The sequence below is a fragment of the Sebastes fasciatus genome, chromosome 19 (assembly GCF_043250625.1).
Source record: "Sebastes fasciatus isolate fSebFas1 chromosome 19, fSebFas1.pri, whole genome shotgun sequence".
NCBI lineage: Eukaryota > Metazoa > Chordata > Actinopteri > Perciformes > Sebastidae > Sebastes > Sebastes fasciatus.
Genome location: NC_133813.1, coordinates 7,915,688 through 7,942,852, shown reverse-complemented (window position 1 = coordinate 7,942,852; position 27,165 = coordinate 7,915,688). Strand labels below are relative to the sequence as shown.

General features: G+C 41.8%; 2 protein-coding genes across 4 annotated transcripts; one reads left to right on the top strand and one right to left on the bottom strand.

Moving 5' to 3' along the window:
* The first annotated feature begins 1,034 nt into the window (after positions 1–1,034).
* ccni (cyclin I) lies at positions 1,035–15,692 on the top strand. Its single transcript, XM_074618784.1, has 10 exons — positions 1,035–1,275; positions 3,383–3,536; positions 10,100–10,234; positions 11,681–11,755; positions 11,895–12,035; positions 12,349–12,477; positions 12,689–12,790; positions 12,912–13,077; positions 13,449–13,681; positions 14,108–15,692. The coding sequence occupies exons 2-10, from the start codon at positions 3,426–3,428 to the stop codon at positions 14,333–14,335; spliced, it is 1,320 nt and encodes a 439-aa protein (XP_074474885.1). The 5' UTR covers positions 1,035–1,275; positions 3,383–3,425; the 3' UTR covers positions 14,336–15,692.
* Positions 15,693–19,844: 4,152 nt separating this feature from the next.
* On the bottom strand, positions 19,845–26,535 carry sowahb (sosondowah ankyrin repeat domain family member B). 3 transcript variants are annotated; one of them, XM_074617611.1, is made up of 6 exons: positions 24,839–26,535; positions 24,166–24,718; positions 22,379–22,618; positions 21,861–22,246; positions 21,497–21,687; positions 19,845–20,588 (listed from the first exon to the last, which is right to left on the bottom strand). In XM_074617611.1, exons 1-6 carry the CDS (start codon positions 26,405–26,407, stop codon positions 20,129–20,131), a joined length of 3,399 nt encoding a protein of 1,132 aa, XP_074473712.1. In that variant the 5' UTR covers positions 26,408–26,535; the 3' UTR covers positions 19,845–20,128. The 3 variants fall into 3 exon arrangements, with proteins under 3 accessions (XP_074473712.1, XP_074473711.1, XP_074473710.1); XM_074617610.1 differs by having other exon boundaries at positions 21,497–21,684; positions 24,166–26,535; XM_074617609.1 differs by having other exon boundaries at positions 24,166–26,534.
* Between the last annotated feature and the right edge of the window lie 630 nt (positions 26,536–27,165).

Genomic DNA, 27,165 nt, shown 5'->3' with positions numbered 1-27,165 from the left:
AACCATAAATATATACATACATTTGCATAAAGTAAGCATATTTGCCCACTCCCATGTTGATAAGAGTATTAAATACTTGGAAAATCTCCTTTTAAAGGTCCCATATTTTAAAAAAGTGAGATTTTCATGTTGCTTTTTTTATTATAAAGCAGGCTTAAGTCATATTTAAATACTGTGAAAGTATCGGAACATTCAATCAACAGGGAAATACACACATCCCACATTCAGAAACTCTGCATTTGAAACAAGCTGCCAGGATTTCTGTCAATTTGTGATGTCACGAATATATAATATTTAGACACAATTTTAACCGTAAACATTCTAAATGTGTCCCAGTTTATTCCTGGTTGCAGTGTATGTGAATGGTATCAGCTGACAGGAAGTACACATGGACCCAAGCTGTTGCCTATCAACACAATTCTGTTGCAATTTCGTCACAATTCCGTCGAAATGCGCTAAAACGGAGCGTTTAAGACAGAGGGTAAATACAGGCATATTCAGGCTGGAAAATAAAGTTTTTTTTAACATTACAGCATATAAACATGTTCTAGTAGAAACACAAAATACAAGTATGATCCTGAAAATGAGCATGATATGGGACCTTTAAGGTACATTTTGAACAGATAAAAAAATATAAAAAAGAAATCATAATAAACTTTTTTGGAGTTTAAAAGTTATGCCACCAAAGATATCTTGAAGTACAGAAGGCTCACTATAAACTCACAATTGAGTTCCATTGACTGTACTTTTATATCTGGTATATTTTTTTGTTCTTTGTACTTTGCACTACTAACTTTTTTACTGCCTTTTTACTAACATGTTTTTGCATTATGGAACTGTGATGCTGGAAACTTGAATTTCCCTCGGGATTAATAAAGTTACTATCTATCTATCTATCTATCTATCTATCTATCTATCTATCTATCTATCTATGTGTATAGAAATATGTGTTATTATAATGGGAATATTCCACAGAGGGTAGGATTGTTTTGTCGTCCAGCTCAGCCTGGAGGTGGGCGGAGTCTGGCTGTAGTCTCTCTTCCCCCCTCCAGTCCCCTCCTCCTCGGAAGTAGACGCATCAGTCTATTCCGTTCTTTTATTTTTATATATTTTTTTAACAACAACAACCCCTTTTCTCCCCATCACGAAGCACCATGGACGCCAAGATGGACGAATAAACCGAAGAAGGGTCCCCGATTTCACCCCTAATATTAATCCTGGGACTGAGTGGACCGGATGAAATCCAACTGTGCTGTTCTCCGCTCTGCAGGGGAGGTGAGAGGCTGCTGGGCTCCGGCTACTTACTGGGTCTGAAGGAGGCTGCTGGGCTCCGGCTACTTACTGGGTCTGAGGCAGACATTGAAATGGCCCATGTTTAGTATAGTTAGCGCAGTAAACGCGCTCCAACAACACCTTTTACATGACACCATCCGATAGTACTGACCCATCAACACGTAGAGTTATCTGTTAGTAACGTATGAATTTGAACGCGAAGCTAACCCTAGCAACTAGCTTACCCTAGCAACTAGCTAACCCTAGCAACTAGCTTACCCTAGCAACTAGCTAACCCTAGCAACTAGCTAGGGTTAGCTAGTTGCTAGGGTTAGCTAGTTGCTAGGGTTAGCTAATTGCTAGTAGCTATCTAGTTGCTAGGGTTAGCTAGTTGCTAGGGTAAGCTAGTTTCTAGGGTTAGCTAGTTGCTAGGGTTAGCTAGTTGCTAGGGTAAGCTAGTTTCTAGGGTTAGCTAGTTGCTAGGGTTAGCTAGTTGCTAGGGTAAGCTAGTTGCTAGGGTTAGCTAGTTGCTAGGGTAAGCTAGTTGCTAGGGTTAGCTAGTTGCTAGTAGCTATCTAGTTGCTAGGGTTAGCTAGTTGCTAGGGTAAGCTAGTTGCTAGGGTTAGCTAGTTTCTAGGGTTAGCTAGTTGCTAGGGTAAGCTAGTTGCTAGGGTTAGCTAGTTGCTAGGGTTAGCTAGTTGCTAGGGTAAGCTAGTTGCTAGGGTTAGCTAGTTGCTAGGGTAAGCTAGTTGCTAGGGTTAGCTAGTTTCTAGGGTTAGCTAGTTGCTAGGGTTAGCTAGTTTCTAGGGTTAGCTAATTGCTAGGGTAAGCTAGTTGCTAGGGTTAGCTAGTTGCTAGGGTTAGCTAATTGCTAGGGTAAGCTAGTTGCTAGGGTTAGCTAGTTGCTAGGGTAAGCTAGTTGCTAGGGTTAGCTAGTTGCTAGGGTTAGCTAATTGCTAGTAGCTATCTAGTTGCTAGGGTTAGCTAATTGCTAGTAGCTATCTAGTTGCTAGGGTTGGCTAGTTGCTTAGCTCCGTTCCAGGGAGTAGTCGTATCCATGGTGATAATGGAAGGTAATGCACCTGCTTCAGGAGGCCCCGGTGTTTTCCAGAGAAGCGGGACCTCCCGGATGAGGTTCAAGGTAGTTTCCCAAACCAGATAAAGTACACTAATTTCACCCTGTCACTCTTTAGACGGTGACTGATTTGATTAACAGTTACAAAGGTTGCTGTATACACAGTTTGATTAGGTTAGTCAGGTGGCTGTAATGTAACTTAAAGGTCCCATATTATGCTATATTAGACCTTAAACTGTATGTTAACACCAGCACCTCTTGTGGGTAACCTTACTATACGGGTTGTTTAGGGTGTGCTTGAGCCAAATGAGATCTGATACTGGACGGATCCAACCTTCAGCATCTTCAATGCCCTGAATGAACAAACAGGACCACAAGCTGAGAGTGTCCTCAGTCAGCTTTTCATGCTGTGTTTGTTCCATTCATTATTAACCGCACAGCAAAGCTGCTAAAATGGATTTGTCACAAAATTCCATTTATTTTTCATGATTTGCTCTTGGGATGGGGGATGTTTCCCATATCCTAGTTTATCACATTTCATTTTATATCCTAGTGTATGTATATATATATATATATATATATTTGGGGTGGAACGGTTCGGTTCGGTGCATTTATGTTACAGCAAGGAGGTCATGTTCTGATTTCTACATGCTTCTTCATTTATTTGGCAAAAATAAGTTAACAAATGTTTGCCTTAACAAAAGTATGGCTTACATAAGGAACATAAACACTTCTTCATTGTCAAATCTTAATTGAAAGAATAGGTCTTCTACAGTAATTAGTGCAAATGCACATAACTACATGAAAAAAATACACAATCGACCTTATAACTTATTTCAAATGAACCGAACAATTCATACACGACCCGAACCGTGACTAGTGAACCGAACCGTTCCATCCCTAATATATATATCAACATCCTACACTACTGTCATTCACACCTCTATCTGTTCTCAATCCCCAGTGTTTTATTAGGCAAATCAAGCTCGGTGAATTGGAGTATGTGATGTTCTGACGTGCTGTGTCACTGTGCAGGTAGCTGTATCCAGTGGGGAGGTAGGCTCAACCAGGGGAAAGAATGAAGTTCTTCGAACCCTGGGGACGCCAGAGGCTGTCTTTTCTTCTGGAAAAGGCCGCCTCTAGGGAAGCCAAGATGTGGAAGGTCTACGTGCCAAAGAAGCCCTCACAGGTGAGGATTCATCTCTGGTAACTGATTCACTGATGAAATGTGTCTTAACACTGACAATAGATGATTTATAGGAGCTACTGCTTGGGCCAATGATTCTATATTTGAATAGCTGGGTCTATATGGTTTGTCTCAAGCTGCAGTCTCATAAGCTTAACTAACACTCCATAACTGACTTCTTGTTGTATGTATTACTATGGGCTTACAACAGCTTCATAAACAATAATTATAAAATAACATAAAGTTAAATTTACTCAGGTCAAACCATTTCTGGTTTAGAATACAGACAGAATAAAGACTAAATACATGAAATAGCTTCTTAAAATGGAGATATCTTTGCAGTAAGTAGTCTAGTCCCAGCTCTGGTGGCAACATGTTACCACGAAGCAGCAATGTATCAGAAACACAGTGAGTCACTGAACAAAGACTCCACTGACGTTTTGTGTCATCATACCCATCACCAGACTCAGCTGGTCTCACCCAGTTTCCACATCTCAAGACACATCCTCAAATGATGTCACAATGTTTTTTTTTCATCACACCCTCAGCTGGTCTCGCCCAGTTTACTGACGCCATCACAGGATATCACATACCTGTGAAATTACTTCTTTTTGACCATTTCTGCTTTATATTTTTCCTTTTAATTATCATTTCCTCTTTAAAAAAAAAACGGTAAGTGACCGTGACCATAACAACACCACATCCTGCACATGTCTTACATGAATAATACTCATTGATTATAATAATTACATAATTGGCCAGTAAATGCTCTTAATAGGTCATGAATAATTGCCTTTCACTGTTCTATCGGTTGGAGTAAAAGAAATAGGTCAATTATCTGGATCAGCAACTCTTTCAATGTCTCCTGTTAAACGTCTGAACCATGTCTGTCCCATTTCTGTTGTGGAAAAAAGGTTGTCAACAAATATTTTTTGGCATAATTTTTGTTGATTGATAGCCTGATTGTAGCATTCCAAAGAAATATATTTTTTTCCCACAATCTTGCATTCACACTACAAGGAAGTTGGCCTCCATTATGTTGCATCTACCTTGCATTAGTACTGCAGTATTTTCCTGGAACATTTCCTGTCAGACGTGTTGCTGTTCTGCCAGCGTCATGAAGTAGTGATTGTAGCCTCATCTAATCAAGCTGATCATGCTAACCCAGCTAATGGGATTGACAGTGGGCTATCACTAATCACTAATCTCTACATGAGAAACCTAACCAGTTACACAAATGGAAAAACAGTACCACACATAGAATATCCAGAAATGAAACTTAAGTTTTGCTGAAGATGTGAAAGTATGTCATCATCACACGACTGGTGTATGACTAAGAAATACGGGTTAAATGTTGATGATGGTGGTTTGTGCTTTTAATTAGCTTTCTTTACTTTCCTCACTCTGGACATCTGTGTGTGTGTGTGTGTGTGTGTCCACTACGTGCTTTCTATTTTTTCCCTTCCTCTATTCTGTTTCCGTATGTGACACTATCGCAGCTACCTGCACGTTGTTTCCATATTCACAGCTGATCTAACTGTATGGCTAAATTCAAATTCAAATTACATGGAATTAGCCGAGGGGTAATCTCTTGACTGTTAATCCTGCTGAGTCACTGCAGCACGTTCATGTCTCTCTGCCAGTTTAATCTGGCCAACTCAACACAATCAACCTCCTGTTGTTGTCTGGATTTGGATCCAAGAGTGCAGTCATGGTAGCTGAACATCCAAGCACTTTCCATTGGAAAATAACAAAAAAGTGAATCAGTTCACTGGGCCTGAATATGTAACATAATGACAAAAGAAAAAAATATCTCCTTAGCTTGACCGTCAATTAAATTAGCAGAGGACTAATCGCTGGGAAAAGAACATCTCCTCACATACTCAATTCTAATCTAATTCAACATATCCTGGAGATACAATAAAGGAATAACTTAAACAAAGACCAAGGTTCTGTTCAATATCACATATTAGTCATACTAAGAATGACGTCAAATTGAGTATGTAGTGCGTTCCAACTGCATACTATGTGGATTTTGTGTACATGAGAAATGCCCAGATGTATACTACATTAACAAGAATGTATGTATGCGATCTGAGTTTACTGGACAAACTCAACCTCTCCAAAATGCATTGCGTCTCAGCAGACTGTGCATTGGTGGACTGCGAGGCAGACGGTTCTGGCACCAGCCAGCAACAGATCTCGTACAAATGCGTATGTTATAATATTCATTTGCCTTAAGATAATACTGGAAAATGTTACATCGAGTAGAAGAGGTAATGTTGTTTTCCTTTTGTGATCATCAATTTTCAATCAACGGTAACTCAGACGTCATGATCAATAGTCATGTGATGCAGAGAAGACGTATTGCTTCTGTTTACTTCAGTGATAACAGTCTGCTGGTAATGGCATACTCATTCGTTAGGTATGCGGTACATACTGATTGAGTAGATAGTGCGCTGTACGTTACTATGTGATTTGGAACACAGCCTTGGGCCTGCCTACTTGTAGTTTTGTTTTGACAGTGAAAGAGGCCAGTAAAAGGCAGTAAATGACGGCACAGACACACTTATGACACTTATCAGTGCCTTTAGCAGGCTTGTAAACTGGTGTAAGAGGTCAAAGAGGCAGTCCCTCGGAGGCATATAAACAACAGCAGTGTTGCTGGGCAAATAATACCTGACCAGATGGTACGTAGTCACCTGTAGAGAAGACTTGTTTTGTACTGTAGGACTCCAGAGGATGCTTGTTCGCCTTTTGAAAGGCCTGCTAGATGTTTTCTGATAACCACTTTTTGACAGATATGACGAAAAAAAGTGTTGTCTGCCTGATATGAACTTGAGTTTGTTACTGGACTTGTTTACTGGTTATGGACTGTTCTAACAAACCACCCCCACCACTATGTATTATCAGATCTGTGGCTGACACTCACTCTCTGAAAGAGAGAGGAAGAGCTGTCATATGATGAGTGAGTTGGATTACGTAGTGTGTGGGAGGCTCCCTGACAAGCCTGGTATACCCAAACATGTTCTGAGGGTAAACAAGGGAAATCTGGCTGAGGCCACAAGATCTCCACAAGAGGTTGAGAGCATGGAATCCGATTTGGCCATGTCCAAAGCCTCCATTGTGGAGGCAGCTGCCCCCATTTGTGGCCAGAAGGTTGTTGATGCCTTTCGTGGGCAGCGACCAAACTGCCTGCTAACACCAGCAGTGAAGGAGGCCAGGGCCAATAGCTGAGTTTCAGCACCTACACCAACAATACCTTCTTTGATTTTTTTTATCTTTTGAGAAGTAAACATGCTTTTCAATAAACGTTTTTTTTTTCATTCCGAAAACAATGTCCCCAAATATTAAATGCTGTGTGAATATAAGCAGGAGGGATTTGGATGTTCTTGGACAAACTTGGTTGACACACCTCTTCATTGTTGTGTGAAGTTTGGGGAATGGACTGGCAGACATGAGTGGTGGTATAATTTTTAAAAAGGGGAAATGTTGGGTATGCTCCAGTGACCTTGACCTTGTACAACGCACTAAGAAGGACTACATGTCCCCTCTGGCCTGTCAGTGCCTCAGGTTCCCCTAAAAAGAGCTGAAAGAAGTGGCTTATGAAAAATGTCTGGACTACTTTGCGTAGCTGCTGCTGCTGCTGCTGCTGCTGCTGCTGCTGCTGCTGCTGCTGCTGCTGCTGCTGCTGCTGCTGCTGCTGCTGCTGCTGCTGCTGGGGAAGCAGTAGAAAATAGATGGGTGCCACTTTTACAGATTTTGTCTTCTTTGTCCAGCAGTGGAAACAGGCTGGAAGCGAGCCAGTTGTTTTAAGTTTGGACAGCTAAGAGCTGAGAGGTTGAACAGTGTCAAGTTGCAGATTAGATGGCTAACAGGATCGGTTGCCTTCTGACCTTTGATCCCTACTGCTAGTACAGAAAGTGCCACACATTCCACTCACTGAACCACTGATTTCACCTCTGAGACAAATCAGTAATACAAACATTAAGAATTAATTTGAATATTGAGGTGGTTTTTAGTCAAATTTCTTCCGGTGCTTTTGAAGCTGTCCCTCAAAATAATCACAACACTGTTTCAACAATTGAATAGTTTGGCATAACAAAGATTTTAGGGCTGTGCATTGGCAAAAATCTGGTAATACATATCATGATACAGAGGTTACAATTCAATATATTGCAATATATTGTGATCCTGTAATCAACACTTACACCCCTAATTTTCAACAGATTATATAATGTTTAGTCAGGGAGCCCTGATGGTAGTTAAAATGTTTTCCAACCTTTTATTTTATATTTTGATTTATTATTATTATTATTATTATTATTATTATTATTACTGAGGCACATGTGTAAAATTATCATAATATTGATTTTGGTTACATCATCCAGCTCTAGTGCAGACAGAGTGGTGTAACCCTCATATAATGTTTCTTTATTTGCTCTCCTTATCAAAGGGTTCATGCCACAAATACCACTGTACAATCGTTTCTAATATCTCTGGAATTGACCCTTCATTAAGTCCCGCCCCTTAAACACAGACTGACCAATCATAGCGTAGCATCGGCCAGCTCTGACCAAGGTCCAACAACTCTACAGCTGTGCTCCATAGACTCCGCAATTGTTTCACATTTTCTTCATTTTCAAGCTGGTTTTGTGGATTTGTAGCTAGTCATGGTTAAACATTGTGTTATAATGATACTTGTTACCCGAAGAGGTTGGAAGGAGATATACGTTTCTAAAAACGCTTTGTAATGATTGTAACAGTTAATAGAGACCTACAAGACCTGTAATCTGTAGGCTTTAGCTACTGTCTTTGTATTTGTGAAGGATCAACTGAGGAGACCACAGTTTATAACTGAGAAGTTGTTGCAGTATCTACTATAGGGTTATTTATTTACTACAATAATTAAAAATTACCTGTATTGTACGTCAATATCTGTTGCAGAAACATGTGTTCAACCTTTCATAACAAAGCTGGTTGTGTCTTTGACCTGTTAAACCCAGGTCAGATAACACATGTTGACTCCTTCAGACCAACATCAGTGGTCCCTGCTTCAGTTTGAACCCCAGCTCAACATGTTGAGTATGCAAACTAAAAGGTTGTACATATCATAAAACACTGTTGATACCGTATGTCAGATGGTTAACAAATGGAATTGCTGGAATGTTATTGGGTCAGGTTTCGGCTGGTTGTCGAGTTGGTTTAAGAAGACACTGTTTGTCCTTTCAGTGGAAAGTATGTCAGTCACGAAGGCCTCCCTAAATCCTTACTAAATATCCCAAACTAGGTGATTCAGTTGGATAAGCAAGTACTGTCTAACCCTGTTTGGCCCTGTAGTGGAAACCAGGCCAAGTGTTGCCCTGAAATAGCACTGCTGTCTTAAAGAGAGAAGAAAAGCTATATGTATATGCTGTGTATATATATATATATATATATATATATATATATATATATATACCGATCAGCCATAACATAAGGTCAGCATGGGCACCCTGACCGGTCTCAGGCTACGCAGCCCCATACGCAACAAACAGCGATGCACCGATCAGCCATAACATTAAGACCACCTGTCAGTGGTCTTAATGTTATGGCTGATCGGTGCATATACAGTATATATATATATATATATATATATACAAATTTACATATTGTTTTTGTTTATATCATTCACTTGTAATGGGTTACATCTTATAGGCACATATATGTGGTCATTTTTCCCGTATTCTGCATATTGATCATATTGTAGTCTTAAAGTAGATAGATTAGAGCTGAAGCAATCAGTCAACAGTAAAATAATCTGCAACTATTTTGATAATTGATTTACTTTTCCAGTCATTTTCCAAGCAAAAATAGTGGATAAAAACATTCTCTGATTCCAGCTTCTCAACTGAGAGTATTTACTACTTTTCTTTTCTCATATATAATAGTCCACTTAATATCTTTGTTTTTTTTGGTCCAACAAAACATGATATTTTTATGTTAATAATCGAAAAAAATCAGCAAATTCATTGAACTTGTGCCTTAACGGACTTGACCTAGGCTAGAGAAGAAATAGTTCAAGATGAAAAAAAGCCTTTTGTCTTTATCCTGAGAAAACATTCTGTCTCATTCTGTGTCCTCGACATAACAAATAATTACTCTGTGTCAAAACAGTTTTCTTGTAATAGAATATGAATTCATGTTAACAGGAAAACCAACTTAATATGTTAAGATCATCAAACATCACCAAAGATGGATTGGGATTTATCAAATGCGTCACTGATGATTATCTCTAATCTTTAATTTCATCTTTCATACATGCAAGTAAAATTCAGAGTAATGAATAAAGTAGGCATTGTGGGGTAATCTGCTCCAGTGTTGTTCCAGTGAAAACAAGAGTGTGTCACTATGATGATGCATAACATAACAAATCTATCAAAGGCTTCTGACTCATTTTTACAAGTAAGGAAGAGGAAGAATAAGTATGATGACATATTTCAATATCAGTGGTCAGTAGAAACCTCCCTAGGCCTCACCTTATGGAGGCCTCTGTTGTTAACCTCGCTGTTTGCTGTTTGTTGTAGGATACAGACGTCTCCCCTGCCCAGCGGGATGAGGCCGTGCGCTGGTTGACGGAGCTCCACAGCAAGCTGCAACTGTACCCAGAGACCCTGGTGTTAGCTGTTAGCATCCTGGACCGCTTCCTCGCTTCCATCAAGGTAAATAAATACCAACAGTACTGATGTTGCTGTGAGTGTTAACAGAACTACCAAGTGGAGCTGCTTTTATTGATTGTTAATGAAACCGTAGAAAATATTATCTCCATCTTGGTTTTTATCTCCCGAATTTAAACATTTTACAGTTTATACTACTATTACTATTACTGTCGCCACTAATTCTTCTACCACTGCCAAAAGGACATTGGTGATCACTGGTCAATTTTAGAAAAACCTGCATATTCCTCTAAGGTACAGGTACTAGGGCTGTCAAAGTTAACGTGATAATAACACCTTAACGCAAATTTGTTTTCATTTTTAGTTGTAGCAAGCTCAGTTTTAAAGCTAGAGTGAAGATACTGGCATCATATGAAACTACAAAACCTAAGAAATCCATTGGTACCAACCAAGTCAGACTAGCTTGTCACGATGAGGTTAAATAACGCTCCAAACTTGGGCTAAATTTTGGCGAGGAAAAACTGGCATGGCCATTTTCAAAGCAGTACCAGTACAGGAGCAAAGCAATATACACCTTAGTTTGTTGAGAGGGGGTTTGGTCAAATACTGTCTGTGGATCAGTGGCAGGCTGTTGATAGCTTTGTTTCTGTTTAAGGCTTTATTGCAGCTGACAATCTGTGTAAAACCCAGGAACATTGGGTTCTGAATGTCCTGACACCAAAGACAGGAAGTTACTGTTTTTAACTGAGGAATAAAATGTTCCAGGATTATCAGAAGCTGGACTCGTTAAGAAACTCTGTATATGTGCGTGTGCGTCATGAGCATTTGAGTTTCATATCTGATTTCCTCTTTGTGGGCTCAACTATCTGATCAATAGATTCTGCTCTGCTGCTGTGGAAGTAGAGAGCAGACTGCTGCCTCATGCGTTCTGCCCTCAGGCTAGTACAAAAATGCTGATTTTGAATAGTTGCGTTGTAGGCATTATTAATAGCCAGTGTTGTTGACATGATATTGATTGGTGCTGCTTTGAAAACACAAACAATACTACTATTGCTTTAAGATGGAATAACTAAATATATTTCCTTTTTTACTTAAATTGAGTAATCTTTGCATACTTGACCCGTGTGAATGCCAGTTTTTCCTCGCCTAAATTTAGCACAAGTTTGGAGTGTTATTTAACCTCCTTCGCGACAATCTAGCATGACATGGTTGGTACCTATGGATTCCATAGGTTTTTCTAGTTTCATATGATACCCGTATCTTTACTCTAGCTTTAAGCTACAACTACAAATCCAAAGTTGCGTTAATGCGTTAAAGAAATTAGTGGAAATTATTATCGCGTTTACTCTGACAGCCCTAATAATAATTCATCATAACAACACCATGTCTTCCAACATACTTCAGCATACGTCAGCTCATGTCAGGTTGACTTCAGCACACTGATGTAAACATGTGATTGATTTACTGATTGATGGGATTGTTTGTCTTCAGGCCCGTCCAAAGTACCTGCGCTGCATCGCCATCGCCTGCTTCTTCCTGGCTGCTAAGACCTGTGAGGAGGATGAGGTGAGCACAACCAACACAACACGTAATACACAAGCATAGCACTGAGGTGCAACAAAAGACTATGCGAAGTTAATGGCTCTTTATACAAGTGTTTGAATACAATGAGCTAACAGTGTGTGTGTGTGTGTGCGTGGCTCAGCGCGTGCCCTCTCTGAAAGAGCTGGTCGCCTCCAGCAGCTGTGGCTGTTCACCGTCAGAGATCCTGAGGATGGAGAGGATCATCCTGGACAAACTGAACTGGGATCTGCACACCGCCACAGCACTGGACTTCCTTCACATCGTACGTCTGTCACACCCACATACACCACCACTCTGTCTGACATGATCGGACCTTTAAGGCCTTTCAAAGTTAGAAGGCTTATTTGTTTAACAGTTCCCACATCCTGAGGTCTGTCATTAGTGAATTACTGATCACCGTTTGTGTTTCAGTCAGTTAGTGACACCTGGTGGCTAAAAGATGTTACTGATCCTGCTGGAGAATGTTTTTTCTTTGCTTCACCTCTTAGTTCTCCTTAGATTTTTGTTGTGTGACTTTATTGCTACTCTGTGTTGAAGTTGTATGAAAATGTAATAAAACATGTATTACTTTATAGTTCCATGCGATGGTATTGTCGTGCCGTTCCGGGTTTTTGGACTCCATGTTGGGACTGAACCGGTCTCAGCACCTCACCCTGCTCACACGGCGACTCTACCATTGTCTGGCCGACCACACGCTCACACAGGTTCGCACACACACAAACACTCACTTTACTTTACACCAGAGGTATCTCTGCTCCTCCTCCTGTACGTATGCAACACTGGTGAAGTTAAACTTTTTTCAAATACAACACAGAGGGAAGTCTCTCTTCCCTCTTTAGGTTCAGGTTCTCGTACACCTGGACTTGGTCTCCTGCTTGAACACTGAACAAGTTTGTCCCTTGTGTGTTCCTGTAGCTCAGAGGATCCATGCTGGCCTTGGCCCTCATCACCCTGGAGCTGGAGACCTGTTGCCCTGACTGGCTGGCTCTTACCATTGACCTGCTGAGAAAGGCACAGGTACCACACTAACTCTCTTTCATTGTATAGCTTCAACTTGTGGCCAATCATAAGCTCTAAATGCTCAGCGTGGATCACGTGACCAAAACACGTCCTTCTTTCCTCCTCTTCTCTGTCTCAGATCGACAGCTCTGAGTTGATTCGGAGTCGAGAGCTGGTGGCTCGTAGTCTGTCCACATTGAGAGCTTCCCTGCCTCCAAACACTGTCTACATCTACCAACCCCTTCAGAGCCAACCCACCCTGCAGCCTCCGGCCCAGGACCCCACACTCCCCCGCTGCACACTGGGTATGTTTAAAGGGGAACAGGTTTTGTGGAGTCTGCATATGTGAAAAAAAAGTTGTATACGTCCTTTTTTGGCTCCAGAGGGAGCTGTGTGAAGTCTGATAAATGGCCTCGAGTGATGTCACTTGAGTCTGTGTCAGTTGGAAAAGTTTGAAAATGAAAACAATCCTGGGGTGTGGAGTTAGAAAGAAGTGTTTACCAGACTTCTGTGACTGGTTTTCATCTCTGCTGCAGGCTAGCAGCTTCAGGCAACATTAGCTGCATCGATATATGTATGTTTGTTTGTTATTTAAATACTGACTTTTACTTGAGAACTTTCTGCTTCCAGCTCAGAAATGTATTTAAATATTTCTGTATCTTTTTTCTCTCTCCAGGGATCATCACCTCCACCAGCGAGTCTTCCAGGGACCATGCCTTTGTCACCGCCGCTCCTGCCCAGCTACAGGCACCTGCTGATGGGGAGGAGGGGAGCCGGCAGCCCTGGAGCTCCATCTCCTCCTCCACCAACAGCAGCGTCCCAGTTCTGCTCTCTCCACCCAAACACCTTCGCCATCCTAACCACCTGCAGAAGGTCACACTGCGCTGCAAGTCATCCTCCAAGCGCAAGGTAACACTGTCTCTCTCTCTCTCTGACTTCAGAATTGTTAGCGCTGTTAGCACCGTTAGCTACGAGTGGCCGGCTCAGCTGTCGCCATGTTGAGAGCTGTGCATAGATAAGAGAAATCCTCCCAATCTCGCATTTAGCACCTTTAATTCTTTTGTTTTTCTAATCAAAAAGGACTAAACGTCACTGGTTGAAACTTCTCAAATGTACATGTTTGATGGTTTTCTTTGTCATGACAGGTATATTTCTCAGAAGATTAACTAATTAGTCATGAAAATAATCGGGAGAGTGACTGCTAATGAAAATAAATTATGCCTATGACGATGTGTCTTAGGTCACAGAGTTTTTAGTCACAGACTATAAGATTTATTAGAGCATTAGTTGCAGCCCTAAATCTGAGTAACAATTGAAGTCTCTCTGTGCATTCAGGTGGAGGAGATGGAGGTGGACGACTTCTACGATGCCATCAAACGCCTCTACAACGAAGATGGCACAACCACCGCTGCTGTCCAGGAGGGGGCAGCACCTACACCTTCAATGGGGGCCATAACTACAGGTGGAGGAGGAGGAGGTCTGGGTGTCTGCAGTGTCCTGTTGTCCCGACAGGAAGGCAGCTCTTCCCCCTGCCCGCCTCTGCAGCCAGTCAGTGCCTCCTAGAGACCAAACAGCAACCTGTTTACCAAAACCACCTTCACACCGACATCATCTCTCACTTTCAAATGAATACTCCTCAATCAGTGATGGGCAACTCCCTCAGCAATAGGCAACAACGATTTTATTCAGTGTTCCCATTTGCATAAACAAAGCAATGTAAAGGCAGCTCCTGGGGGAGATGTTGCCCATCAGAGTCCTTTACATGGCTGCTTTTGATGAAACGTACAGTAAAAGAAGAAAATCTCGATCTTCTCATCTAAATAAAGCAGCGACTCAGATGATTTCAGCGGTGAAGATGGTTTTGGTTTCAGTGCAAACGACCCCAGTGTGACCCCGAGCTGTTCAGCGGTCCTCAGATCAGTTCCCATCATCCCCTGCAACAGGAAAACGGAGCCCAAAAAAAAATTCAAAAAACAAAAAAACGTGCTGCTGCTACTATCTTATTAATTATATTTGTTGAACACAAATACAATATTACAAAAGGTTTAAAAAAAAATTATAAATAGAAAAGTTACCTTAAAAAAAAAAAGACTTCTCAATCCCCGTGTCTCTCTCTCTCTCTCTCTCTCTCTCTCTCTCTCTCTGTCTGGAAGAAACATCGTCATTGTTTGTCAACTTATATTCGTTGTAACTTAAACTCTTCTCTCATTTCATATATTTATGTATTTATCCTATCTTCTTCCCTGTCCCTCCTCACTCTGCATGTTTCCTTCTCTTTCATAGTCTAAATTAAATGTCTAGACGAATCTCTGTGTTACTCACCCTGATAGAAAAAACGTTTTTTTTAGTGAAGTGCAATTTGATTGTTAATAAGATGCTAATATAAATATCCCTCCTATGAATCCTTTGTTTTTCCCCTCCCCTCTCAGCTTGTTGTGACGGCTTGACTGAATGAACGTTTCTCACGTTGTTTTATTCACCCACAAACTAAAAACCCGACACCAAGAGATGTCGATTATTTCCTAGTAACGCACATGCGCTGATCTAAAACCTTAAAAGAGTCTTGGTCATGAGAACTTTCTAACGGAAACTTCCAGGCCAGAGAGAATTGAAGTTCTAGTTTATATATTCAGATGTAATAAAACAACCTTGAGGTATTTAAAGCATTTAATATTAAGCTAAGATACAGAAATGTGGTTTTGGAGTTGGTGTTTAAAGCTTCAGAAGGAAAAAGTGACACTTTGATGTTCAAAAAAAAAAACCCCGCTAAAACAACATGCTCTGTTTTCATCTCTTGAAGTTCTGTTTAATATATTTTTATTCCTGCAAAAAGCTCTGTTGATCCTGCTGTGGGAGCTGCTGGTGGCTGCTCCAGGTCCCTGAATGCACCGCGGCACCAATAAATGAAGAGATAACTAAATACGTTGTTGGTCTTCATTTTATCACACAAAAACATTTCAGTGATGAGTTTTATTCAGCAGAAATACAGAATTCTAAATACAACTTTTTTATGGGGTTTTTTCGAAATACTTTACTAGAACTTACCACACTGAGCTATTTCACAAGACATGTAGTTACAGTCAGTCAAAAAAGTCAAAGTATAGTATGATAAAAATGTAATTTTTCGGCCTACTATACTATGACTTTTTTTCATGAGATATTTCAACATACTATACTATGATTTTTTTACGTGAAATTTTTCAACATACTATACTGACTTTTTCATGAAATTTATCAACTATGACTTTTTTTCATGAAATTTATCGACTGACTTTTTTTTCATGACATTTTTCAACATACTATACTATGACTATTTCATGAAATTTTTCGACATACTATAATATGAATTTTTTTTCATGACTCTTTTTCGACATATTATACTATGGCTTTTTTTCATGAAATTCTTCGACTATGATTTTTTTCATGAAATTTATCGACTGATTTTTTTCATGAAATTTATCGACTGATTTTTTTCATGAAACTTTTCAACATGCTATAATATGACTTTTTTCCACAATATTTGTCGACATACTATGACTTTTTTTCATGACATTTTTCAACATGCTATAATATGACTTTTTTCCACAATATTTGTCGACATACTATACTATGACTTTTTTTTTTCTTCAAAACGTACTTGAGAGCAAGTAAAAAAAGAAATATGAAATCATAATTCAAAGCACCCACAGCATACAGCCAGCTGTCCTTTCTGCATTTGTCAGTTTAAACTGTGTTGCTCTTTGCCTGGATTATGATTTAAACTTCATCGTCATTTGTATTATTGTCATACGATCTGTACACCGAGCACTGATTGGTCAGTAGGCAATGCTTTCATATGAGTTGATCTATTATCTGAAACATAACCTTCTCCAGAGCAGGTTAGGTGTTCTGCAGAAGTCACCATGGCGATCTACCCTGCTAAGAATTGAACGACTGTTGTAGGACGGAAAACCCAGAGTTAAACCTGAAGTTACCTCACTAACCCCAAATCCTGCTTCGTAGTACAGGCCTGAGGCCTCTGGGCCTTATGAGCGTGTTCAAACAACAACCCAAACACACACACATATTTGTATTTCTATACTTGTGTGAGACTTCAATCAGATAATCCATAACCTAAATCTGATTCTAACCCTAAAACCAAGTCTTAACCCTTAAACTAAAAATGTAAACAATGTTATGAAGGGACGAAATGTCCTCAATCTCATAATCCAAAACAGGTTCTCACAGTTACACGTACAAGAGCACAAACACAGTCATGAGCAAACATGTCCTTGAGCCTGTTGTGTTTCTCCTCACAGATTGAACATGTTGTTACCGGTTTCAAAACCACTGTTAACAAGATACAGCTGGGAGGAGCCACTGAACACAACCCATATGTCACTAAGGTGGTGTTCACCTGTGTTGGTACATCCTTACAATGCACACAGTCCACAAACCAACCACTACTTCTATGACTGAATACCAGCCCTACCCATTCCCCAGGTTTCTGTGTCAGTTCACTTGGGGGAGTTAGAATGAATACCATTTTATTTTAGAATAAGAACCATGTTAGCACAGCGTAATCTAAAATAATAAAGGTCTGAATGCACCTTAGTTGATACTGTACTTCAGTGGAGCAAATCCTGGAACACATTTGCAGTTGGCGATCCAGAGAAAACATCTTGTTTCCTGCTTTTCAGTGTCTCCTAGGAAGAAGAAAGTGTGTCAGTCAACTATCAATATGACAATTCCTGTTTATTCTCAACGTCAGATATTCAGTGCAACAACTTTTAAATAGCTTGAGCATTAGTTTGACAAAACAATCTTAAGCTTTTTCATGAACTTTCAATCACATCTCAAAGTCTCCATCAGCCTTCCGTATCCTGGTGTAACTAGGGTTGAAACTATTATTTCCATTATTGATCAATCTGCAAACTGTTTTCTCAGTCTAAATATTGAGTTTACTATGACATAAAAATGGAGAAAAGCAGAAAATCCTCACATTTGAGAAGCAGAAACCAGAGAATATTAGTTTGGTTTTTTTCAGTTGATAGAAAAGACAAAAAAAAAAAAAAAACGGGAAAACTAAGAAGTTGAAAAAATACAATGAACTAGTGAAAGATAAATAAAAGAGTGAAATAAATAAAGTTTTTAATTTATTTTACCAACTGATTGGAGGTTAAAGGGAAATAAACTTTCGTTTTAATTGATAGTATTATTTATTGACATTTTATATTTTTAACTTTTCTGAACTTTTGTCTTTTTCATGTCTCCATAGAAATCAACTAAAACTGTAAAATAATGTGATGAGAACGTATCTAAGTGGAAAACCCTCTCGTGCCAAGTTATTTATATCCATAAAAACTGCCCACAGCGTTTAAAGATGTCAAACACAACACCTCCAACTGTGAAACATATTTATTATACTATACGATATTTATTTACTCAGGGTATAAACAGTGGTGTGAAAAATACTGTACATACTGTAGAACATCAAATTACAGTAAACTTCGGATTGCAATAATTTACAAAGCAAAACACATCAGGTTTATCCTGGTGGTGAATGTTAAGGGACAATACTAGTGTTTTGTTTTTTTACATATTTTTCTCTAACTATAAATCCTGTATGAATGCCAATCCAACACCATCACAAGCTATGGGCTCAAAAATTAAAGGATCAATTACCAACTACCACAACTTACCGCTTATTTTTGTAGCTTGTCCATCATTTCTATCAGTTCTAATAATAGTTTGACATTTTGGGAAATGTTATTAGATGAGAAGATTGACACGACTCTCATATCGCCTACTATAGCCCATTGACAATTCAAAATCCACCTACCAGCGCATCTAAAGCTCAATAATTAAGTTCAATTAACATATATCTTGTTTGTTTTTACACAGTGTTATATGCTAGTCTGTTTCTTGGTCGCAGTAACTCAAACTTACTTCTTGGCTTTTACACGGATTATCATTTTGTAAATGTTTGACTAACCAGGGGGCTTGTTTAAAACCTGTCTGATCATCTCACTGCTCATGTTTTACGACCCGTCAGACTTCTTTTCAGTGATGTCACCGCATTCCCAGATCTCAGCTAGTGAGTACAATGTTATCACTGACAGACATGATGGACAAAAAATACCAAAATAAGACCCAAGTTGTAACAAACCAGAATTACGACCCCACCAAAATAAAACACCTAATTCAGTGTCAGCAAAAAGTGAACTTTTACAAAAGTAGTGCCTACTGCAGCGTGATTTGATTTCATCGTAAAGGTGGTCATGATGTTTTGTCCTCTACCTCCCTAAATTGAATTTCACTGCAAGTTCATTTTCAGAGACGAACTGAAACGAACGGTCGCATGGAAGGAAGAAAATCTATTTTAAAACTGATGTAAAGTTTGGAAGCAGTATGAGGAAGAAAAAGTACATATTACATGGGTGGGTGTTAAAAAGCCGCAGAATCATCTCGGTTTTGGAGTACTGAAAGTGTCTCCAGCGAGTGAATCAAAGCTTCCGACTGAAACTGGAGCTCACGTTGCCCCGCGGCTCATAAATTTCCACCTTCTGCTGCTTTGTCCTCTCACCACAACAACAGACAATCACGCTGAAATCTGATCCGCTCTGCTAATCTCCAAGTGCTTGCAAATAGCCTCTTGCCTCAAACTATCACATGCCTCAGATCCATTTTAGACACTGGTCCCTGCGGTGGAAACGCAATGAGTTCCTCAAAAGGTTCTTGGGGAAAGTTCCTGTGGTGGAAATGTGGCCTGTCAAAAAGTCAACTGTGAGGAACTTGGTTTCTTTTAAACTCATGACTGTGGGGTATTAGTTCCTTCAAATTTCACACACAAGTGATATGTTATACTTCAACAGTTTTATGACAAACTGATAGATAAGACTGTGAAAATACGTAATTAGAAAGACAACACACTCAAAAGTCGCATAAGTGATGTCTCTCTCTCTCTCTAAAGCTGCGATGTGTTTCGTACTGGGATGTACTCACACCAGCAACGGGTCTCGCTCGTTCTTTCTCTTCCCGTCTGATAAAAAGACCAGGAGTTGCTGGATAAAACACTTCAGGTGAGATAACGTATTATCATATATATTTATTTATTTATTTATATGTTGGGATATTACAGTAGACAACTACAGGGTTAAACAGCCAATAGGCCACTGATTTGACCATTGATGCTAGCTACACCACCAGCCACTGAATGGCATACATTAGCCACGTTTTGATCTTAGCCGTGCTTTGGGAAGGCCCAACTCAGGTGTAAACCTTGTTTGCGTTTATGAAACCGGCCGGCCAGCAAACCGGTCAGTAAACCAATCAGGTTTCAGAATTAAAATCCCACTCAATCCATCAGTTGAGTTTTTAAAAGGAGGAGTCAGAGTGATGTCCTAAAAACGGAAGCATCGATTTGTGTTTGAGGAACGCTGCGATCGACGACGACCTTTTGACCCTCGTCGTGCCCGTCATGGTCAGCGGCCTGTCTCCCGAGGAAGCGAAAGAGAGGTGATGCCGCCGACGCCGGCGGTGCGGCTGGCGCTGTTCTAAGTTGGGGTCTTCTCTCCCGACTCCTTCCTCCCCTTTCCCAGTAAGCCGCGCTGGAGCTCCCAGCAGCTCGAAGACATCCGGCGGCCAGGTGCGACTCAGGTACTGCCAGGGCTTCTTTCCCGCCGTGTCCCTCAGCTTCACGTCTGCGTCAAACTTGCTAACCAGCAACCGCATTATGTTCTTGTTGCCGTGCATGGCGGCAATATGGAGAGGCGTGTGGCCGCATGTTGACTTGGCATTTACGTCGAGGGTCAAACCAGCCTTTTGGACTCCATACCTGAAACCCAAGCAGATAGAGCAGATCAGTGCCATGTCGCATAAAGTATATTTATTAGGGCTGTCAAAGTTAACGCAATAATAACACGGAAACAGTGAGAGATTCTGAATGGACCAAGCAACAGACCTTATCATCCTCAGGCTGCTAGTATGAAAGACTTAACCTGCCAAAATCAAAAAATAAATAAATGACTCGATAAATGAATAAATATGTCATTAAATGTTGCAAAAATTATAATAAAAATAAATGTAGCCAATAATTGATAAAATGCAACATAAATTGATATTTCTGTTTTAATTTGCTTCTTTATTTAGTTATCTTTGTTTTAATTCCCTGATATTTATTTACTCTTCTTTAATTTCCCCTTTTTATTTATTTATGTATTCATTTGTATTTTTTTAAATGCAAAAATAAATAAACAGAAATAAATAAATTTATAAAAAGAAATACATAAATATATAAAAGGGGAAATTAAAGAAGAGTAAATAAATAAATAAGGGAATTAATATAAAGATAAATAAAGAAGCAAATTAAAACAGAAATATACATTTATGACACATTTTTATCAATTAATTAACGGCTACATTTATTCAATTAATTTTGCTATATTTAATGCTATTTATTTATCGAGTCATTTATTTATTCATATATTGTTGATGTTGGCAGGTTCCGTCCTCCATAGCTAGAGGGGCTGTAATACCGCCAAATTCAAACTATGTCTTTAAGGCTGACATGTATGCAGAAAACATCAGAGAACTATCAGAAACATATCAACAATCCATGTAAGCAGTTCAGATATCACTAACTACAGCCCACAAAGCTCTTTACTCTTCAGTTTCACAATGCTAGGTGAACCAGACCTGTTTTACAGAGAGTAAACCTGTCAAAGCTAACTGCTAGCTGCGCACCATAAGGTGTTGAGGACTCTGTGGTCGCCGTGTTTCGCAATCCAGTGCAGCACAGTGAAGCCGGAGATGAAGTCTTGTCTGTTGAGCAGAGACGAGTCCTCTCTGAAGAGGGTGTAGATGTCGGGCCAGGCACCCGCCGCTCCCTTCACCAGCCAGGCGTGCTCCCGGGGCTCCAGAGGAACCAATGACTGCTGACAAGGGCAAACATCAACTTAATCAATGACGTGTTTTCCAACCTCAAACCGATGCTGAGTGGTAAATGTTAGTTTTGACCCTGTTCTCCCCTACCAGCTAAACTACCATACAATGAGTGTAGAGCACGTTTGAATGGGACATTTAAAAAGAAACTGTCTATAAGCCTCACCTGCCTACTGGAGCCCTCATGATGAGCAGGTGAGGAGGCGTTGGTAGGAGAGCTCCTCCTACCTTCCACCCCCTCGTTCAGGTCGGTGGAGCTGCGGCAGCGGGGCGGCGTGGAGCAGGACGACAGCGAGGACGACGACAGGTTGTAGCGTAGGCTGAGTGACGAGGAGATCATGTGGAGGCGGTTCAGACGGGCCGCCTCACTTCCTCCTCCGGCCGTCTCCTCCTCCTGGAGGATCTGGTCGAGGTCGGCTCCCAGGCTGCGGCACATCCTGTTCCTCAACTGGCTGCTGAGCCGCCTGGCGACCGGTGGACGCGTCCGCAGCGGCGGCGAAGAGGTGGAGCCGTCGCTCGACTCTGTCTCCTCTCTGTCGTCGTAGATATCACCTGCGGGGTGGAGGAAAGGGCTCAGTATGTTTAAAACAGTCATGTGACCTGTCAGATGTTGTCAGCTGATGGACTTACAGACCTCTCACTATAGAAAAGATCATTAAAAGTCCTACAAACTGTAGCTCTGACCTGTGGAGAGGTGCCACGGCATCGCGCGGGCTTTAGAGCTCTGGTCGACGTGGAGATGGTCATTGGAGTGATGGAGTGGTGACAAACGATCTGAGGGCTCCTGGTCGTCATGGAGACTGCCTGTAGAGTGATGCCAAGGCATTGTTGTTTTACTGTTGGCTTGATGCATCACAGACTCTAACTTTTTCCCTTGGGCTCGCCCGAGTACTTCCTGGATTTGAGACCCGCTCCTCGGGTGACCTGATGACACAGCAGAGTTAAAGGGACAGTCCGCAGCTTTTTTATACTAATGTCTGTTTTCGGCTCTCAAAAGCTTTTCCATTTTCAGGTATCAATAAAGTAAATAATACCAAAAGTTGGCATTGGCTGTCTGGTCAGATTCATAATCTTGTTTACTTATTCTTTGATCAGATTATTCTCGATTTAAAGAGAAAAAAAAGGCAAATTTAGGCTGTGTTCTATTTAGAAAAAGTTCTTGTATGGTTGCTGCGTTGTCGACACAACAGCTGGGGGCTGTAAATTCTATGAAACGTTACACAAACAGCAGGATAAAGTGCATTTGTTTGGTATTTTTAGCGGTGGATTAATCCACATGTGGTGCTCTATTAAGTATTTGGGGCAGCAGGACGGTGTATGTGGGATTAAGTCAAAATAAACTACAGTGTGTGAGTTCATGGTTATGAAGGAACATGTCCCTCCAGTACAACTGTGTGGCTCATTGATGTGTTTATAAAGGAACAGTAGTTGAGCTTCTTTTCATACAAGAAGTGAAACATTTGGCGGCGGGAGGAGGCGTCACTTTAAACAAAGCATGGATCTGTCAGAGGAGCAATCAAGGTTTATTGTGTCATAATTGTTGACAAGATAATGAAGCCACAGAGGCAAACATGATACCAGCAATCACCTATTGACTGCTCTCTACTATGTGGTATTTGCTCATTCAGTTATAATAGCATAATGTATTGTGCTCCGCTATTTCATATACCTGAATACCCTGCTATGTTGGTATCAGCATGTGGTCGAAGTAGGCGTGCACGCCGCTTTTTGCCGACTGAGATGCTTTTTAAATGGTGTGCAGACTCCGCCTACTCTGCGCACCACAGGCGTACGCCGGCGTGGTAATGCTGCGGACCCAGTGTGTAGGATCTGGCGGTGTCTAGCGGTGAGGTTGCAGATTACAACTTCTCCTGTTTGCCAACCGAGTAGGACAACTATGGTGGCCGACGCGAAAACGCGAATAGCCCTCTCTAGAGCCAGTTGTTGTAAGAGTAGAGTGCGTAGAGTGTGTGTGTACGTGGGAAGTGAGTAGTGAAGCAAGAGAGAGAGAGAGCGGTGACGTCGGGAGGGAGTAACGTTATCGACTTCGGCCTTGTTTGGTTTGTCCGTTCTGGGCTACTGTAGAAACACGGTGGTGCAACATGGCGGACTCCGTAAAGAGGGGAACCGCTCCCTATCCGTGAATCTCCTCCATGTTTACTGTTGCAGTGTCGCATAAATAGTTTGTCGCCTTTTTATGGCTTGCTGTGCACAAAAACAACAAGTTAAACAGCTTTTCATACGTCAGCGGACGAATTTGCCTTATCGTCACGGGTCTTTAGACCGCGGTGGAAATGCAAACAACAATGGGCTGAAGGAACCTTTTAGTTCCAGGGACTAAACTTTTTGTGTTTTTGGTGGAAACCCGGCTATAAACGGCTCATTCTAAGGTAACGAAAACACGACTTGAGTAAAATATAGAATATCACCAGACTTCTCCTTTAATCTTAACAAACAGACTGCTGCCGTACCTGCTCTGGCCTGGAGCTCTTCATATCTGCTGTTCCCCCCCGACCCTCTGGAGGAGCCTGACGGCGGCCAGTCGCTGCTGGAGAGTCCTGCCTCGGATGAGGGGGAGACGGTGCTGCTGCTGAGGCTAGATGACAGCGACGCCCCTTGGCTTTGATTCGGCCCCTGCCTGTGGTCCAGCTGGACACCTGCAGGCTGCGAGTATCGCCGGTCTGCATGGACATTGGATGGACGGTGAGGCGCCGCCTCTGTAGCTTGCTTAGGGGACGACGGCACGTAGCGCTCCGCCTCTAAAGGCAGGCTGCGTCTGGTGGACTCCCCCAGCGGGACAGTCCCGGGTTCCATCCCCGGCCCCGCCCATTGTCCTCTCTGCCCCGCCCCTGACTCCGAGCGACTCCAGCCTGGGCCACCACCAGGGGGCAGCGTTTTCCCTTCAACATCCAGGACGTAAATCTGTGGGAGCTTAATTTCTGATGATGAAGAGGAGGACGAGGAGGCGGAGGACACGACAGGCTGGTCTATGATGCACGGCGAGGAGGCGGAAGAGACAACAGGCTGGTCTGCGATGCACAGCGAGGAGGCGGAAGAGACGACAGGCTGGTCTACGATGCACAGCGAGGAGGCGGAAGAGACAACAGGCTGGTCTACGATGCACAGTGAGGAGGCGGAGGACACGACAGGCTGGTCTATGATGCACAGCGAGGAGGCGGAGGACACGACAGGCTGGTCTATGATGCACGGCGAGGAGGCGGAGATGGCCCTCCCCATGTCTCCGAGCGGAGTGCTCAGGGGCCACGCTCCTCCTGCTGAACCTCGCCTCAACTGGACGACCTCCTCCTCTTCCTCCTCATATTCATCATAAGAGACGGCAGATTTGTAGCTCGGCCTGTGTCTGATGTGGCGTGGGGCACCCTGCGCCCGATGATGAAGAGGAGGCTCCTGATGAAGACTCTGCAGCTCTGCAGGCTGCAGACGGGCCTCCCGCCCTCTGAGGGGTTCTGGGACTGGGACCTGCTGGCTGGTTTCTCCATGGGGTCTGATGTGGCGTGGGGCACCCTGCGCCTGAAGACTGGCGTGATGAAGAGGAGGCTCCTGATGAAGACTCTGCAGATGGACCTCCCTCCCTCTAAGGGGTTCTGGGACTGGGACCTGCTGGCTGGTTTCTCCATGGGGTCTGATGTGGCGTGGGGCACCCTGCGCCTGAAGACTGGCGTGATGAAGAGGAGGCTCCTGATGAAGAGGAGGCTCCTGATGAAGACTCTGCAGACGGACCTCCCTCCCTCTAAGGGGTTCTGGGACTGGGACCTGCTGACTGATTTCTCCATGAGGTCTGATGTGGCGTGGGGCACCCTGCGCCTGAAGACTGGCGTGATGAAGATGAGGCTCCTGATGAAAAGGAGGCTTCTGATGAAGAGGAGGCTCCTGGTGAAGATTCTGCAGACGGGCCTCCCTCCCTCTGAGGGGTTCTGGGACTGGGACCTGCTGACTGGTTTCTCCATGGGGTCTGATGCGGCGTGGAGCACCCTGCGCCTGATGATGAAGAGAAGGCTCCTGATGAAGACTCTGCAGCTCTGCAGGCTGCAGACGGGCCTCTGGGACTGGGACCTGCTGTCTGGTTTCTCCATGGGGTCTGACTGCAGGATGCACCACCCTGTGCTGTCCCACTTTAGTGCTCTGATCTGGGTCAGGAGGCTCAGAGAGTCTGGGGGTCTGACTCACCACCTGAGCTGCTGCTGCTGGTCTGACAGGAAGTTCAGGTGTGCTGCTTACCTGTTTCCTTTTTAGGTTTAAATTAGTTTCCATGTTGTTGTTGTTGAGCAGCATGATCCCAGCTGCAGGTAGGATTGTTTTCCCGGCTGTTCCTCCTGCAGGGGCGGGTGCTGTCACCTCCCTCAGCTGTGGTGGTTTCTGCCGAGGCTTCTCTGCGCTCCAAGCCGGGCTATGCTTCCCTTTCTCCGGGGAGAGCTCGGCGTTCCTCCCGGTGGGCTGCTCGGATGATTCACCACCACCTCCACCGACATGTCCTTTGAATTTCTTCCTGAGAACAACATAAGAGACGCCGTCGATCTGTCTCACGGTGGCCACGGAGTTGACGAACTTCTTGAAGAGCTCCCGGTTTCGGTTCCGGTCCGCATGGTCCCTGATGAAGTTCCTGAAGTGCAGAATCAGATCAGAGTTTTTCACCTGGCCTCCGCTGCTCTGGATGAAATGTAACAGCGTGTCCTGAGTGAAGTCTGTAGCCATTGTTCTCTTTATTTCACTGAGTATCTGTCTCTCTGTCTGTCTGTCTGTCTGCTGGTCTCAAAGGTCGGGAGTTTCTGTCAGAGGAAGAGAATAAACGCTCCGCCCTCCTCAGGTATTTACCTACCTGCTGCATTCCTGCAGGGGACCCGGATGTATCTGAATAATGTATAGAAAATACAATTGTATTGCTCCTGTTACACTGTGACCGGTATGGAAGGAACCTGCCGAAATAAAAAATAAATGAATAATTAAAGGACTCGAAAAATAAATAAATATGTCAATGTTAATTAATTAATTAATTAATTAATTGATGTTATAAAATTGATATTTCTGTTTTAATTTGCATCTCTATTTATTTATCTTTGTATTAATTCCCTTATTTATTTACTCTTTGGTTTAATTTTCCCTTTTATTTATTTATTTATGTATTTATTCTTTAAAATTTTTATTATATTTATTTATTTGTATTTGTATTTATTTTATTTTAATTTAATTTTTAATAAATAAAATACTAAATAAAACAATGCATAAATGAATTAATTCCCTTATTTATTTATTTACTCTTCCGTTTAATTTTCCCTTTTATTTATTTATGTATTTATCTTTCACTAATTTTTATATATTTATTTATTTGTATTTATTTTATTGTAATTTTATTTTATTTTTTAATAAATAAAATAAAAAATAAAAACAATGCATAAATTAATTAATTCCTTATTTATTTATGTACTCTTCTGTTTAATTTTCCCTTTTATTTA

Bases quoted from the DNA above. Each gene is read 5' to 3' on its own strand.
- ccni (XM_074618784.1), top strand. From the start codon at position 3,426: ATGAAGTTCTTCGAACCCTGGGGACGCCAGAGGCTGTCTTTTCTTCTG. The intron at 3,537-10,099 runs GTGAGGATTCAT...TGTTTGTTGTAG, and splicing joins TGCCAAAGAAGCCCTCACAG to GATACAGACGTCTCCCCTGC. The intron at 13,078-13,448 runs GTATGTTTAAAG...TTCTCTCTCCAG, and splicing joins ACTCCCCCGCTGCACACTGG to GGATCATCACCTCCACCAGC.
- sowahb (XM_074617609.1), bottom strand. From the start codon at position 26,407: ATGGCTACAGACTTCACTCAGGACACGCTGTTACATTTCATCCAGAGC. The intron at 22,619-24,165 runs GTACGGCAGCAG...CTGTGTCATCAG, and splicing joins AGAGCTCCAGGCCAGAGCAG to GTCACCCGAGGAGCGGGTCT. The intron at 22,247-22,378 runs GTCAGAGCTACA...TCCACCCCGCAG, and splicing joins GCCGTGGCACCTCTCCACAG to GTGATATCTACGACGACAGA.